Here is a 17,010-nt window from a genome sequence, read left to right as displayed (position 1 = left end):
CATGTAAACTGTCACCCACCCCCACCTCTGTCAGCACTAAGCAACCACTAATCTACTTCCTGTCTCTATGGATTTGCCTATTCTGGGCATTTCATATAATATACTGTGGTCTTCATGACAGGCTACTTTTACTAAACATAGTGTTTTCAAGATTCTTCCATGTTGTAGAATGTATTAATACCTCATTTCTTTTTATAGCTGAGTAATATTTTATTATATGGATACACCACATTTTGTCTATCCATCATCTTATCAGTTGATGGGCATTTGTGTTGGTTGCACTTTTTGGCTGTTCTGTGTAATGCTCTTATGAACATCTGTATGCAAGTTTCTACATGGACATTTGTTTTCATTTCTCTTGTGCGTGTGTGTACGTGCACACACACACATACCCGGATCATATGGCAAGTCCATATTTAACCTTTTGAGAAATGCCCAGGCTTTTTTTCTTAGTAGCTGCACCATTTCACATTCCCACCAGATGTGGGATGGTTCTGATTTGCCCGCATCCTCACCAGCCCTTGTTAATGCCAACCTCTTTGATTCTAGCTGTCCTGGTGGGTGTGAAGTCTGTGGTTTTCACTTGCATTTCCCTGATGCCTAAGATGTTGAGCACCTTTTATGTGCTTATTGTCATTCTGTTTTGCTTTGCTTGATCTCCTGATTGGATTCTCACAGTTTCCAAATTGACTTGAGACCAGAGCAAGCCAACTATGTTATTACTCAGATGATTAGAGGGAACCAAGAGGGTGAGGGGCCAAGTTTCACTGTTATCACTGTGCTGGAGGGATTTAAGGGTTGGCTGTAGATAACTTCAGCCAGGAATGCTTACCTGATAAAAATGATAGGGCTCATCACTTTTTAAATTTTTTATTTAAAAAAATTTAAAGATTATTTATTTTTAGAGAAAGGGGAAGGGAGAGAAACATCAATCTGTGGTTGCCTCTCACGTGGCCCGCACCGGGGATCCAGCCTGCAACAGAGGCATGTGCCCTGACTGGGAATCAAACCGGTGACCCTTTGGTTCGCAGGCCGGCACTCAGTCCACTGAGCCACACCAGCCAGGGCACTACAATCAATTTTAGAACAGTTTTCTCACCCTAACGTGAAGACGTGTACCATTAGCAGTCACTCCCCATTTCCCCCCAACTCCTCCCCTGCCCTAGCCCTGGGCAACCACTAATCTTTCTATTTCTTTTAAGTTATCTTTTCTGGCCAGTTCATATAATGTGGTCTTTTATGCCTGGCTTCTTAAGTTTAGCATAACGTTTTTAAGGTTCATCCATGTTGTAGCACGTGACAGTACTTTCCCTTTTAAGGCTGAATGATACTCCATGGTATGGATGCACCACAATTTGTTTAATCGTTCATCTATTGATGGACTTGTGGGTTGTTTCCACCTTTTGACTAGATTTGGCGCGAACATTCTTGGGCAAGTTTTTTGTGTGGTCATATGTTTTCAATTCTTTTGGGTGTTATACCTAGCGGTGGAATTCTTGGGTCCTAAAGTAACTTAACATTTTCAAGGAACTGCCAGACGTTTTCCCAAAGTGCCTGTACCTTTTAGGCCCATCCTGTCTTGGAAACTGAGAAGAGAAAAAGAATGTTCACTGCCTTAACATTTTTGCCTCCTGGGGCTGAACTTTGGCCTTTTCTGTCCTCCCCATAGCCCAAGGCCAGGGTAGCTGGAGTTGACAAAGCATTCTCAACCTAGCTTGTGAGGTGCTTTCTTGTCCTTGTTAGATGTCGGATGCTTCGAAGCAAAATCCTAGCAGCTCTTTTGATTTTACAGATTTTATTTATTCTCAGAGAGAAGGAAATAGAAGGAAAAAGAGAGGGAGAGAAACATGGGTGTGTGAGAGAAACAACGATTGGTTGCCTGTTGCATGGCACCCTGACCCGAGTGGGGCTTGCAACCAGGCATGGACCCTGACCGCAGATTGAATTCGTAACCTTTTACTTTGTGGGATGGCTCCCAACCAACTGAGCCACACCAGTCAGGGCACTTCCTAGGAGCTTCGGTGTATGCAAAATGTTGGTTCTCCTGATGTGGTAGAATGATTAGAATAATGTACGGCAATGAGAATGAATTATTTCTTATGTAGTCAGAGCTTTTTAGGATTTCTTTTTCCTTGAATATGTTGCTTGTCGAAACCTTGAACCTGATATTTACACCATTGCCTTGTTTAAAGCCTTAGACTTCTGTTCCACAAGTTTGTGTTAGATAAGTAGAAGTGAGTTGTGAATTTTGTTTATAAATTCCTGTTTGTACTTAGCCTGTTACTGAATCACACAATCTTGAGCTAATAACAGTCTTGCTGTAATAAGGATCTTGTCCTCTCCTTTCCTGTGATAAGAGTTTCTTCCTCTTGAAATGGGCCTTTGTTTACTTTGCACTGAAATTGGGTATCTTAAAAAAGCAAAGGCCCTAGATTGGGGGATTTTTTCCACTTGATGCAATTAAGTCACAAAAATTTTAATAGGCTCCTAGAAGATTAACATAATTTGTATAAATATGTCTGTTGGAGGTCTGGATACATGTCCTTCACATTTTCACAAAGGATATAGAGAAGTTTTCCAAATTCAGACTAGATTGTTAAGAGTTGTTTGTAAACAGTGAAAAAAAGAAGTGGTAAGTACAGGAACCAGCATTGGTTCACCAAGGTCAAACAGGTCACGTGAGACTGTGGCCGGATTGCTTGATGGATGGGGTTACTGGACTGGTAGATCAGGAAAATATGGTAGATGTGGTATACTTAGATTCCATTAAGGCCCTGCAAGGCTTCTTTGGTCCATCCTTGGATCAGATGACCAGGTGACATTAGTGATAATACCTTTAAGTGGACTTGTCTGTAACCAGTTGATAGCTCAATCCCACATGAAAATGCTGAATGAGCCAGGAGCAGTGTGGAGGGGAATTTCTAGGGTATGTGTATACCGGCCTTGTCCTTGTTTGGGCCTGTCCCATTCATTTTGCCTCCCCCACTCCTCTCAAATTGCTTCTTTTTCCCTGGATAGAAAAGTGTTACATTTAGATTGGTAGGAAATTGGAAAACACAGAAAGATGCAAAGTAAAAAAAATTTCAAATCACCTGTAACTGCCTCCAGAAATAACCAGTGTGTATGTGTATTTTCCTCCAAACTGTTACAGCATACCGTATGCTATAGAATGTATCTCAAGACTGGGATCATTGTATTTAAAACAGTTTTATATCTTTTTTTAACTGAACATATGTCATGATTCAAGTGGTTTTTAATAATTCACTAACATTGCATTGTGTGTGCCATCATCATGTAACTAGTCCTTTATTGGTGTTTATTAATGGACATTTAGGTATCCCAAATTTTTGGTATCTTATAAATAACTCTTTGATGGATATTCTTGTACAAGGCTTTTTAAGACTCTGAGGTCGTTTCCTCAGAATCAATTACTTGGAATGGAATTATTGGGCCAAAGGGTATGACTGTGTCTAAGACTTTTGGTATATTTTGTTCAATTGGTCTCCACCTGTACCAACAGTGTATTTTAAGATCCTTGCTAACATGCAGTATTATTTTTTAAAATCTTTGCAAATTTGATATGTAAAAACGTTATTTAATTTATGCTTCTTTTGTTAATAATTGAATTGAATGTGTGTGTGTCATTCATTTGTCATTATGTCATGAATTGCCTGATTGTGCCCTTTCCCCATCTCCCAGTTGTGGAGGTGTGGTCATCAGTTCGAATTGATGTGTAAAAGCTTTCATGTAGTAGAATATTAATTCTTGGTTACATATGTTGCAAAGATGTTTCCCAGTTTGTAGTTTGCTTTTTTACTTTATGATTTTATGTTGTCAAATCTCCCAGTGTTTTCTTTGATGCATTTTGCCTCTACCCATAGGTTTGGAAGGGTCTGCCTTACCCTGAGAGCAAATAAATATCCACCTTAGTTTTATTCTAGTTATTTTTTTAATTTTTTAATTTAATTCTTATTCAAGTACAGTTTTCTGTTTTATATTCCCTGCCCTGCCCCCCCAGTGCTCCCCACCTCCCTCCCATTTCTGTCTCCCACCTTAATTATTGTCCATGTTTCCTTCATACTTATTCATGTGAGTCCCTCCCCTTTTCCCCTATGATTCTCTCCCCTCTCCTCTCTGGACCCTGTCAGCCTGTTCCGTATTTGAGTGTCATTGGTCATATTTTGCTTGCTTATTTGTTTTGCTGTTTAGATTCCTTATTCTAGTTATTTAATATTTTAGTTTTGCATTTAAAACTTTTACCTGCCTGGAGTTTATGATATAAGGTAGGATACTACTATACCTTAGTTTTGCTCCAAATGTTTAATGAATCACCTCAGTACTATGTATTAATTAATTTTTTTGAAGATTTTATTTATTTTTAGACAGAGGGAAAGGAAAGGAGAAAGAGAGGGAGAGAAACATCAATGTGGGACTGCATCTCACGTGCCCCCCAACTGGGAACCTGGCCTACAACCGAGGCATGTGCCCCGACTGGGAATCGAACCGCGATCCTTTGCTTCACAGGCCCGTGCTCAATCCACTGAGCTACACCAGCCAGGGCAGTACTATTTATTAAATAATTCATTTTCCTACTGTTTTGAAGTGCCACCTTTATAACACACACACATGCACGCATACACAGTGTGGATTTTGTATTTCTTATTCTGGTCTGTAATATTTTACTCTGGGATTATCAGTTACTGAAAAATGATTACAGATGTTTGGACAAATGACAAGGAGAGTCTTTCTCTAGGTCCCATTTCCTGGGTTCCTTCCACAGAAACTTCACTCAAAAGAAATTCAGTTGATGCCCCAGTAGACTGTCAGGGAATTGGTGAGCCTATTGGGATGACTACTGTGAGGAACGTGTGAATCTAGCCTTTCCCTTGATGTGATAAAACGTAGAAACTTGGTACATCAACTCAAGTTAGCAAGCTTAGTCATAAGATGTTGTGTTTCAGTCACTATATTGCAGCCTCTCTTTGGTGGAAGAGGTTGTTATGAACAAGAGTACCCACTACCTTGGGAACAGGGAACAGTATCATTGTCTTCATTCTTGTGTTTGTCTTTGGGTGGTTCTTCACATGTACTTTGGCTTATGGGTTAAAGGAACTAAAGGCTTTGTGAGTCTTGCATGTGAATATGCTGAATGAAATTCCTTTGATATGGAGAAAAGGCCCTATTTGAGGCATTTGCCCTGACCCGCTGGGTGATCCCGAATAGGTGAGAAGGACCAATAGCAAGGCCTGTGGATAACTGCTTAGCTTGATATGAGATCAAAGCATTTTTCATTCTACTCACTTCACAACAGGTGGCTGAGTGTTCTGAAAGCTTTATGTACAGGGTCCAGCCCAAATAACAAAACCTTTTTATTACAAAACCTTTTATTACAAAATTATAAGCCTGGAATCTGTAACATAACATCACCCTCAAGCACACCATATGGCATTTTAGGTGAAATGTTCGCATTAAAACTATAAATTATTACGCTCATATATATTATTACCCTACCAACCACACTTCAAGCAGGCGTTAATTCTGCCAGACCCTGCACTATAGTCCTTCCACCTGGTAGTTCTTCCTGCATCCTCACTAAGCTCTTAAAGAGACAGAAATGTCCAGTCAATAGGAATAAACTGGAATCTTTTCTTGGGTGCTAATCTGCCATGTCTTGTTTCCTGCTTCATTCTCAGTATCAGGGTGCCATCCAGAATGCAGGCTGTGTATGGCTGAGGAAGCACACTGTGACAGTGCAGGGACCGGAACAGTGACAGCAAGGTTTCTGTTCTGGGTTAGCCATAGTCCCAAACCCATTGTTCTAAAAGTAGAGCTGAGATTATTCTTCTCCAAGCACTATTTGCTGCCCATATTGAGCCTTGTTTGTCACTGTTCTGCCCCCCCTTCCTCTAACTGTGTTAATGATTAAGGAAGTAGCAATATGTAGCCTTCAGAAATTTTTGTTTGCCCATTATGCCCATTGATTTGGTAGTTTTGGGACCCAGAGAGTTTAGGATTATTTGCGAATATGAAAATTCCCCTCTTCTAGATCATATTAAAAAATTAACCCAGTCCTAGTTTTGACACCTTATGGACCTCCTTGATTTGATTATAAAATCATAATTATGGCAAAATTAGAAGGGACCAGAGAGATTGTCAGTTTTAGAGGTGTCAGTGTTTCTAAATAATGGGCTCCATAATTAGAAACTAACCCAAGAGGGAGGCTTCATATTGTTCTTTTTAAGATATTATTTATTTTTTTTAGAAAGAGGGGAAGGGAAGGAGAAAGAGAGGGAGGGAAACACCAATGTGTGGTTGCCCCTTGCACACCCCCCACCTGAGGACCTGGCCCACAACCCAGGCATGTGCCCTGACTGGGAACTGAACCAGCAACCCTTTGCTTTGCAGGCCTATACTCAATCCACTGAGCTATACCAGCCAGGGCCATATTGTTTTTATGGAGACAAGTTTGTGACTCCTAGAAATGGTGTGCTATCTGCTGTTCATATGCATACCCATTTTTCCTTCATCTGCATCCATTTCTTTTGAAAACATGGGCTGTACTGTTGGGACAGATGCTTGTAATTCAGACGCATCCTGAGGCTTTGCACTCCAAAGAAAAGTATGGAAACCTAAAACACAATTCATACTCATCAAAATCTGGGACTCTCTCATGAGGCTGTTGCTTCATTTACACCAGACTTCTGTGCATTTTCCCAGTGGTGATTGCTTGGAGCTCAGGGCAGCTCTGCAATGCCACATGAGGGCTACATGAGTTGGGGATTGGAATACCTGTACTTCCGTGAGAACAGATGAGCCTTTGGGTGACTACTGACTTCTTTTGAGCTCATAAGCCAAAAAAGACATATGCTATTATTATTCAGGCCTGTCTTCCCTATTCAATATTTGTGTGGTGACTTAAGGTCAGGAAGTTACATTTCTCTTTTTTACTTTAATTGCGTCTTCCCATTGTTCCTACCTGTCACAGTCTGTGTGTGAAGTCTGTCATCCAGTTGTCTCCCCAGCTTCATTGTCATTTCCAAATTTGATAGGCATGACTTTTATTTTATTTTGTAGTGTTTCCTTTTTATATCTTCATCCAGATCATTGGTAATCTATACTGCATACAGAATAAGAACTGTTTGTTGCTATCATTGGTTTCTTGTCTCTATAACATTTTCCTACTCATAATTCAATAGGACCAAATAAACTTTCTGTGCGTTGAGAACATGAATTCCTTTCAGCTTTTCCAAATTAATAACTCATGTCACATTTAGTTCTGAGGACTCCATTTTTCTGCCATTAGGAAGGTACATGGATTTGAGAGCAAAGTCTTACAGGGGAAATGGATTTGGAGGCTTGCATGAGTTTCTAGTTTTTATTAGTGAACATTGTAGTTTCAGGCCCTCTTGATACTGTATTACGCTATGAAGCAGATCTTGAAACCTCTGACATGTCAGTGTTTTGCAGAAGTAGATTGTGGTTTGTTTGTTGTTGTTGTTGGCCAGTTTTTAGCATTTTGGGGGTGGGCGGAAGGAGAAAGTTTTGTACTCTTTTTTTTTCTGACATTGGTTCCCAAGGGGCCAGAACTTGAGAATCACAGTGGCCAGGTTTGTCCCGCAGGATTTTTATGGCAAGCTACCAACTCAACGAAAGTTTATTGATTCAAGAGGGATGCAGGTTGCCATGCTAAATTTTGAGAAGGAACCAAAAACCACATTAAGGAGCTTATAGGTTTATAAAGGAAATGACATCACCACAAAGGCTGGGCACTAGATGTCAATGGAGAGAGGCAGTGGAGGGTCTGGAAACTATGTTACACGAAGCATGATTGAGGAAATAGCAATATTTAGCCTGCGGAAGAGATAACTTATTTCGAGGACAGGATGAGCATTCCCTATTAGCCTGATATTATCCAGCCTTTTCCTGGTCTTTCAGGAAAAACCTCAGAAGTTGCTTTTGGTCCTTTCTCACCCTACATCCAATCAGATGTAAAATTCTGTCAGTTTCTAGATCCGACATATTTCTTGATTCTTGTCTCTTCTTTCTATTCTCAGTTGCCCTTGTCCTATGTCAGGCATTTGAAGTCATTTTCTGTAGTGGAATAGGTTCCTGGTCTCTGTTATCTTTATGTCTGTCCTCCATTCTCTGCAACATCCTCCAAATGATCTCCTCCCAAACCCAGTTCTAATTGTATCACTTTCCTGTTTAAACACTTCAGTGGTTCCCGTAGCTTTGTAAGAAAAGTTCTGTGTCAAACGCTTATAATCTGGCCCCCAACCTTCTATCACCTCCCTTCCCCCTGTTCATAGTTCTCCTTCTGATCAATCATATTCAGTAGTCTTGGAACCTGCTGCAGGCTTTCCTAGCTCTTTGACCTTCTTTAAACTGTTCCTTCATACTATTATGAAGCAGAGGACCCATTGTGTTTTATGCTCTCTTAGATACCAAAATTAGGATCAACTGGCAAAAGAGATGGCCCTCGGCCCAATAATTTTCTCTTGAATGATGTCGTCTAATAATTACAGAAGAGAGCTTCCCAACATCGGAAATACTGAACAGAGGCTAGGGGGGCTAGCTGCTTTGGATGCTGTAAAAGAAGGGGCTACTTATACTGGGGCCTGTAGGGCCTAGAGAAAAACAGAGCCCTGACTGGTATGGGTGGCTCAGTGTGTTGGGCATTATTCCTGCAGACCGAAAGGTCGCTGGTTCGATTCCCAGGCAGGGCACATACCTGGGTTACAGGCCAGGTTCCAGGTTGGGGGACATTCGAGGGGCAACCCATCAAGGTTTCTCTCCCTCTCTTTCATTCTCCCTTCCCCTCTCTGTAGCAATGGATAAATAAAATCTTAAAAAGGAGAAAGCATGGTTCTCTGCAGTTAACAAATTGCTTCATAGCAATTGTCACAATTGTAATTAAAACTGTAGTTAAAGAGTTGTTTGTTTCATGATTGTAATTTCTAAGAACTGTTTTGATTACTATCACACATCTAACAGCTCTCACAGCACCTGGCACACAGTGAACTTCAGTAAATATTTGAGTAAATAAAGGAACAAATCAAACTTCTAGGATGAAGAAACAAAAGATGGTGAAGGACATAAAGGATGTTCAGTGTCAGGCAGGGGATAAAATTCCAGGAGAAGGAAATAACAGGTAAGCATGAACAAGTTGTGTCCAAGGATTCCAGCCACAGTAGCTTCCAAAAGGATCTGTGTAATGAGAGATGGATAAAGGGGCTGGGAGTGACAGGATGATGGTCGTAGCAGTCTTTGAAAATTTGGTAGACATATTAATGTAAATATGTTAGTTGCTATTGAGTTATTATAGATGCTTGGAGAGGGGGGCTACAGGTTGAAGTTTTAGGAAGGCTTTTCAAATAAGAAGCTAGCCCAGGCAGGTATGACTCAGTGGACTGAGTGTCAGTCAGCCTGCGAACTGAAAGGTCACGGGATGGATTTCCAGTCAGGGCACATGCCTGGGCTGTGGGCCAGGTCCCCAGTACTGTGCGTGTGAGAGGCAACCAATTGATGTATCTCTCACACACTGATGTTTCTCTCCTTGTCTTTCTCCTCTAAAAATAAATGAATAAAATCTTTTTAAAAATTGAGGCTGTAGTGGAGTTTGCAGAGTCTGGGGGCACACGACCCAAGCAATACAGGAGTGGTCCTGAGCAGAGATGACACAGTGTGAACTAGATCAAGGCAAGAGACAAAATGAAGAGGCAGGATCAACAGTGAGGCAAGGAGATGAAAATTAGAAGTTGATGTAGTGAGGAAGCAATTAGTATGAACTATTGGTTGTGCTCTGGGGAAAGGGGGGTGGGAAGGGAGGTGTTCTTTACAGTAACAGGGAGGTTTGGCCTGAGGTTATCAAGTAGGGGGAGGCAGAGGGGTCAAGTGTAGAGGTAGCTATTTCTAGAGGAAGATGGAGTGTCACATAGGTGTTAGGACGAGACCTTTGAGCCTGCAACTCTACCCACAGAAAGACCACATTTTCTGCAATTATGATTATGCGGCAAGAACATTTGAGGCTCCTCTTTGTCTTTGTCTATTCCAGAATACAATCTTGATTTTACTTTGGCACAACCAAAGGCTCATTGAAGTGTTTTTTCCCCCAAACAAAAGATCAATCTGTCTTCAAAGGCAAATTCCGCCTCCACTTCTTCAGAAACAGAAAAGCTGCTTGAAACTTTAAAAGAGCACTTCATCCTCATTTCCAGTCATAAAAGTTTCAGGATGTTGGGGTTCAGTGTGGTACTGCCAATCAAATTCTTTCATGCAAATGTAATTTCACCCTGCACTTTCACTTCTAGGAATCCATGCTACGGTAAGACTCAGAAATAAATAGTGCAGCATTGATGATAATATTGAAAAATTGTGAACAATTTAAATGTATGTCAGTCATGATATGACTGAAAAAGTTATAGTCTATCCATGATGTGGAATTCTATGCAGCTATTAAAAAGAATGCCCCGATTGGTGTGGCTTAGTGGATTGAGCACCTGCCTGTGAACCAAAGGGCCACTGGTTTGATTCCCAGTCAGGGCACCTGCCTGGATTGCGGGCCAGGTCTCCAGTAGGGGGCACGTGAGAGGCAACCACACGTTGATGTTTCTCTCCCATCTTTCTTTCTCTGTTCCCCTCTCTAAAAATAAATAAATAAAATCTTTTAAAAAAAAGAATGAGGTAGATCTCTATGTACTGACATGGATGAGTTTCCACTGACATATCAGAGAATGGAAAAAAGGAGATGCATGTGACTATGTAAGTTGTGAGTGTATGTATATAAACAATATATATGATTGACCCTTGAACAATACGTGAGTTAGGGATGCTTGACCCTGGGCTCTCAAATCTCCACGTATAACTTGACTCTCGCCAAACTTAACTAATAGCCTGCTGTTGACTGGAGGAGGCCTTACTGATAACACAAACAGTCAGTGAACACATATTTTGTGTGTTGTATGTATTATGTACTGTTCTTTCAATAAAGCAAACCACAGAAAAGGTTAATAAGGAATCATAAGGAAGAGAAAACATTTACAGTATTTATTGAAAAACTATCTGTGTGTAAGTGGACCTGTGCAGTTTAAACCTGTGTTGTTCAAGGGTCAACTGTACCCGGAACTAAGTCTGGAAAGATACATACTAAAAATCCTAACTGATGACTTGTGGGTAATGGGATGGGGAAATGATATGAGAGTGTCTAAAGAAAAAAGTTACGGATTTGTAAAAACCATGTGCTACTTTTGTAATTTCAAAAACTGTAAACTCATCAGCTTTCTCTGCAGGCACATTGGACAGCAGCCTCTAGCACTTCCCTGTGGGGGTTGCAATTGTACTGTGAATTTTTGTCTCATTTTTCAAAATTTTTTTTCTTTTTGAATTATCAATTCTTTTTTCGGAGAGGGTACCATACCCTCCTTTTGCTGCACTCTGCGCACGATACTTACCTTATCTTTTCCCCGAACGAAACAAAACTCAATTTTTCTAAGCCAAGAACAGCAGTTTCAAACCCTATTGGGCATCAGAGTCACCATATTTAATACCAATTAAATATGGTGACTCTGAATATTTAATACAATGAAAGAAAACAGGACCACCTCGACGTTTGCTAAAAATGCAGATCCCTGGGTCTGCTCAGTAGGCCGTGAGTCAGTGTCTGGGGTGGAGTCCAAGATCTTTCGGAGGCACCGTCGCGGTCAGTGAGAAACTCTGTGTTGGGGAAATGTTGACTGATTGTGCCCCCTCTTACTCTCAGTGTTTAGCGAAGGAAACAATGGCTGCAGTGACTCACCGTGGACATCTTTGTGGGTCACAAGTGGTTACGTTCATCTGAATGGGAAAAATGAATAAAACACAGTGTACGTAGAGTTGAGATTTTAGCAATGAGTGTTTCTTTGAAGTAGCATATTTGAAGTGGGCCCTTTGGGTTAGAGGCTAGTCTGGTGGGCTTTCTAAGCAGCAGCTTCCTCATCGATGCATCATGGACCCTTGTAAGTGTGTGGGGAAGAAACCTTGGCAAATTGTGAGGCCTTAACATTTTAACTGAAGCTTCTGTTCTTGGATAATAGTTAGTGCCTGTAATATTAAGCTGAGATACTATCTACCTTGAGACTATTCTAAACACTTTTTGTGTTAGAATTAGTTTTTTTTTCTTTGTTATAAACAAAGTCTGTTAATCAGATGCCCACTGTGGGTTATTAACATCTCAAAAGAGTGTTTGAAAGACATATCCCAATTGCTCCCAGCAATTAACCTTGGTAAGAAAGTAAATGGGAATACTTCTTAACTACCTTTCCAAGTCTTCAGTGAAGCTGGCAGCCATCAGTTAAATAAACCATTGGGTTTATGAGTTCTGAGAAGTGTCGGCTTGGGCGCACTTTTGTAATTCGCTCCTCATTTACCCAACAGTCATTTATTCAGAGGCTACTCGGTGCCTGGTGGATGTTAGATAACTCTACAAATAAAAGCCAGAGACCTGATGAGCATCTGGAACTCTAAGGGAACCATCTGAATGGGGAAAAATGAATAAAGTACAATTTAATGCACTCGAAAGCTTAGTAGCACTTAGAAAAACAGAAAGTGGATTCCTTAAAGCAATATCCTTGTTCTCTTTCTGAGGTCTATTTTAAGTGGGCCCTCTGGCCCAGCATTATCAAGCTTGGATTAGGAGCTTTGAGGAAATGGTGGTTTGCTGGTTGTTTTTTTTAAGGTTTTTAAAGAAATGTAGTTACTAAGCAACTGCCATGACCTGCTGCTAAGTTGGAGTTCAGCAGCAACTCAATTCCAAAGAAGGGAAATATATAAACAAGTTGTGAGAGGGAGAAAACCGGCTTAAGGACAGATTGGGTGTATTTTTTTCCTCTGGGTTCAATGCATATTTCTGCCTTTTGCTTATCTTCCCCAAGAAAGGGCTGCCTGGTCAGAAATCTCTTTGTCTCACCCAGCTCTCCATTTAGCCTGGGAGTGCGAAGGAGGGCCAGAAAGGAGTGCACTAGAGAAGGCTGTGGTAAAGGGCCAAGTCCCGGGGTGGGGCCAGCACCCAGGCCAGCTCTAGAGGTAGACGGCTCTGCTGCTGTGCTCTTGGACAGTGTATGACAGATGGGTTGCCACCCTCTCTACCTTTAGATTTGGGACACCTCATCGATATCGATGCATTGCCCTGTAACCCTCAGAACAGAGACATTGCCCAGCTGCTGTCTCGCTCCCCCTCCCAACATTTAATGGGTGAGTCAGTGACTTAACTACTTCCTGTAGGATTTCAGGGCGGGGAGGAGGTCACGAGGACAAACCCCCGTAACTCCAGGTCAGGGTGAGTGGAAGAGCACATGAATTGAACCAGTTCGCTTCTAACCAGTTTGCTTCATTGGGAAAGGAGTGAACAAAAACTTTGTTGAGAAGAGGTGCTTTCCATGCGCTGGAACCCCATTCCCTCCCCTTTACGCTCTGTAGCATTTCCCTTCATACCCAGCTGAAGGTCAGGTTGCTTTGCTGAGGGAGGGGGAGTGTCAGGTGTTGGAACAGGTGTTTTGTTTTCTGCTGTAGACTCACAGACTACAAGGGGAAGCTTCTTGCCAGCCCTCTATGGTATCTGAAAATGCTTTTGTGGAATTCTTTTTCCCTGGAAATGTGTCTGGCTTTTTTTTTAAAGCACTTCCCCAACCTTCTATCCCTAGAATAAATCTTGGCTTCCTTTAACATCAGCTGGTCATAATGAAGTAGGCCTGTTTTCTCCCATTTCCACAGCCTTTGCCTTAGATATATCCATTTAATGTGGCAATTATAGACCTGCAAAATGTTGTGTAATTGTGTGTGTGTGTGTTAAATGGGAATATTATATTTTAAATGCACTAGGAGAATGTCACAGCAAAGCAGCCCTATAAAAAGCCTTTTATAATAAAGTTATAATGGCTACAGTCAATTTTCCTGTACCAGGTTTTCTTACATTTGGCGTACAGCTCCAGTCCCCTTTACAGAGTGCTGAGATAGGTTGGGCTGTTGTGATGATGTCAGTGATCCTTAGAGCTGGGCAAGGATCCATCCATGGTCCCACCAACCAGGTGGTTTGGGAGGAGGGAGCTATTAGCATATTTCTAGGTATGACAGATTTATGTGTTAATGTAGCATTGTTACTGGAGCCAAAGACCATGTCTGTTCAAAGGGAAATCACTTTGTGATGTTCCTATCTCTGATTGTGAGGTCAGTTTGTTTTCTACCTTGGTCCGGAGTTCCAACCACGGATCCCCACTCCAAGAAGTCATCTAGAAACAAGTCGTCTCTTGCCTAACAGTAATATAATGGCCTCAGGTCCTTTCCAGCCTCCCCCACCCTGCGTCTCAAGGCCATCTGTTCTCTGCAATCCACTCTTTGGGAAATTCTCCTTTCCCATCTGCTCTCCTTGGGCCTTAATGCCTGCTCTGAAGATTTATGAAGGCTGCACTGGAACCTATTTTCAGTTGTTACTCTTTTCTTTCAGGATCAGTGAGATTTCAAGGCAGGTAAAAGCCTTTCCCATTTGATATGTCCAAACGTGACTCCTTTTTCAGGTGTGTTCTCTCCTTTTATGACGGTGGGGGGTGGAGAGAAGTCTGCTTGGAGGAGGGACTCTGCCTATCCAAGCAAAGATCAGCTCGGGCTTCTTTGAAGCCAAGTGTCCTCTGGCCCTTGGGCCACTGGCATGCGGGCTCAGCGCGGCTCCTTTGGCTTCATTCTTTCCCTGCCCTTTCCCTTATCTTCCTGACAGAGTACAGTCGCTTTGAGTCGAAGATACATGACTTGCGAGAACAAATGATGAACAGCAGCATGAGCTCTGGGTCTGGGTCCCTTCGGACAAGCGAGAAGAGGTCCTTATACGTCAGGTGAGTCCCGCTTCCGAGCCACAGGTCCCGCACTGCACAAGGGGAGCCCCATACCAGCCCAGCCCTTGTTTACATAGTGGGGTAGGGAGCATGTACCGCCCGCACCACCACAACACTGTGCACAATATGCTTGGGTTGTGTACTTTCTGGTCAGTAGCACCTCTTCCCTGTCGGGAGCTGGCTTCTTCCTTTCTGCTCATGAATGACTCAGTACAGGAACATTACATTTCGGTTTGCTCTAATCGGGAAAGACTGCTGGGTGATTGTTGCTAGTCAGCATTGAAATAGCACTTGAATGTTCAAAGTACATTGCTTGCAATGTATGATTTGAGGGGACAAGTTGGTACCCCTCTTTCGCATATGAATAATACACACCAGGCATTGTATCCAAGCATATCAACTACCACTGTGTTCCGGTACAGGGTCTCTTTTAAGAGACCAAAGAATTGGCAGGTGGTTGCACTTTTTGTAAAATGTGTTTGCTCATTCCCTGCTGCCCCTGGGCTGCTGTATCTGAATCATGGGACACGGGACAGGATGGTGGACGGTCCCCAGGTAGTGTGGGCAGAGGGAATGGATATGTAGTTTTGCGTGTGTACTTTTGCTGCTGAAAACTCTTCCAGGATATCCAAGGTTGAGCCTCTGACCCTGGAGGCGAATTATCATACTTTGTCAGGCCAAAGTACAAACCTCCTGGGTCGCTGGACTGCTAAATGAACAGTGTGACCTCCTGGTAGAATTATAGTTTTCTTCTTTCCGCCTGGGCTTCTTGGAAAAACTTCAGTAATTGGTGCAAGTAGGTTGTATCTCTGCAAGGTTAAAACCCTTACAGAAAGAAATGGTGGGGTTACACCCCTGCTGTTGCAGCCTCCTTCCCTGTGTGTTTCATGCTTACTTATGGGGTTCTATCAAACTCCTGGGTTATCCCTGGCCAGGTGGCTTGGTTGGAGCGTTGTCCCGTGCACCAGAAAGCTTGAGGTTCGATTCCTGGTCAGGCAGGCACATACCTCGGTTGCGAGTTTGATCCCCGGCATATGGCGTGCATATGGGAGGCAAAGGATTAGTGCTTCTCTCTCACATTGATGTCTCTTTTTCTCTCTGTCTCTCTCCCCCTCGCCCCCTTCTCTTCCTCCCTCCTTCCTGCCCTTCCTCTCTCCATATCCTTGGGAGAGGATTTAAAAAAACAAAACTCCCGGACTGAACTTTTTCTAGTGGCTAGGGGGTTAGGAGGGGAGGTTGCATATGCTCATTGCCTGGCAACAGGACAACTGCTCTGTCCTTGGGGTTCAAGGTGAAGATAGCTGACTGACGGAAAGACTAATTGTGGCTCTTCTCTGGGTACTTGATTTGTTTTTCTGTAGTTGGTCTTCCCTGTCCCTTCTGCCAGGGGTGGGGCTGAGGGAGCCCAGCTTTACACCTGAAGCCCACTAACCCCTTTGTGGTTCTTTTCTAAAATAACCCCTCCCGCCGAGTCCTTGCATTTTCGGAGTGGCTTTCTGTACATGTGTTGTACTCACTTCTCACTCTGGTTTCTGGCACTAAAGCCTTAGACACAGGGGCACTGCTGGGGAGAGTCAGCAATGCGCTGTGGCCTGGCGCTACAGGGTAATGCTTCTATGACTTGGTCAGGACTGTTCTGTTCCGTGCTTCCGAGCCCCCGCAGATACAGTGCTCCAGTGCGCGTGGGAAGCTACTCTTTAGGCAAGACAGTTTCTTCAGAGAGCTGTATTTTTAGATTTCCCCTCTCCTCTCCACCTCTCCGGGGCTAGAGCTCTCCCTGACTGGGTAGGGGCACTGGGGCGTTAGCTCCTGACCTGGAAGACTTGGAACCCCCTTCTGTGGCCCCAGCCAGGAAAACATTTCCTCCAACTCTGAGGAGGAGGGTGGAGACATACTCTGCTTCTAGCAAAGCAGTTTATCCAGTTTGCATAATCTGCCCTCACCCTTATCTCAGTCACATCTGTATCCTCTGTGCAAAGTAAATATGGTTTAGAATAGTGAACATTTGTGACTTATTTTAAAAAATAACATTTCCTGGCTGAAGCGGTGATCTGAGGTCCTTCGCTGAGCTAGCCCCTCTGCCAGAGCCTGGCCAGCTCTGTTTCCTCCTTTCTTGCCTGTTTGGGGCCTTTCACTCTGTACTTGGTTCCCT

General features: G+C 42.7%; 1 protein-coding gene across 7 annotated transcripts in view; it reads left to right on the top strand.

The window, feature by feature from the left end:
- The window catches only part of DLG3 (discs large MAGUK scaffold protein 3), a 55,001-nt gene that overhangs the window by 13,919 nt on the left and 24,072 nt on the right, over nucleotides 1–17,010 (top strand). For all 7 annotated transcript variants that reach the window (XM_037060271.1, XM_037060270.1, XM_037060269.1 and 4 more), the window contains one exon: nucleotides 14,744–14,858. In XM_037060271.1, coding sequence (XP_036916166.1) covers nucleotides 14,744–14,858 — 115 coding nt within the window. The remainder of the gene's footprint in view (nucleotides 1–14,743; nucleotides 14,859–17,010) is intronic.

Source organism: Sturnira hondurensis, unplaced genomic scaffold (genome assembly GCF_014824575.4).
Source record: "Sturnira hondurensis isolate 20B ecotype Veracruz unplaced genomic scaffold, ASM1482457v3 Scaffold0011568, whole genome shotgun sequence".
In the NCBI taxonomy this organism is placed as follows: domain Eukaryota; kingdom Metazoa; phylum Chordata; class Mammalia; order Chiroptera; family Phyllostomidae; genus Sturnira; species Sturnira hondurensis.
This window is presented reverse-complemented; position numbering and strand designations above follow the sequence as displayed.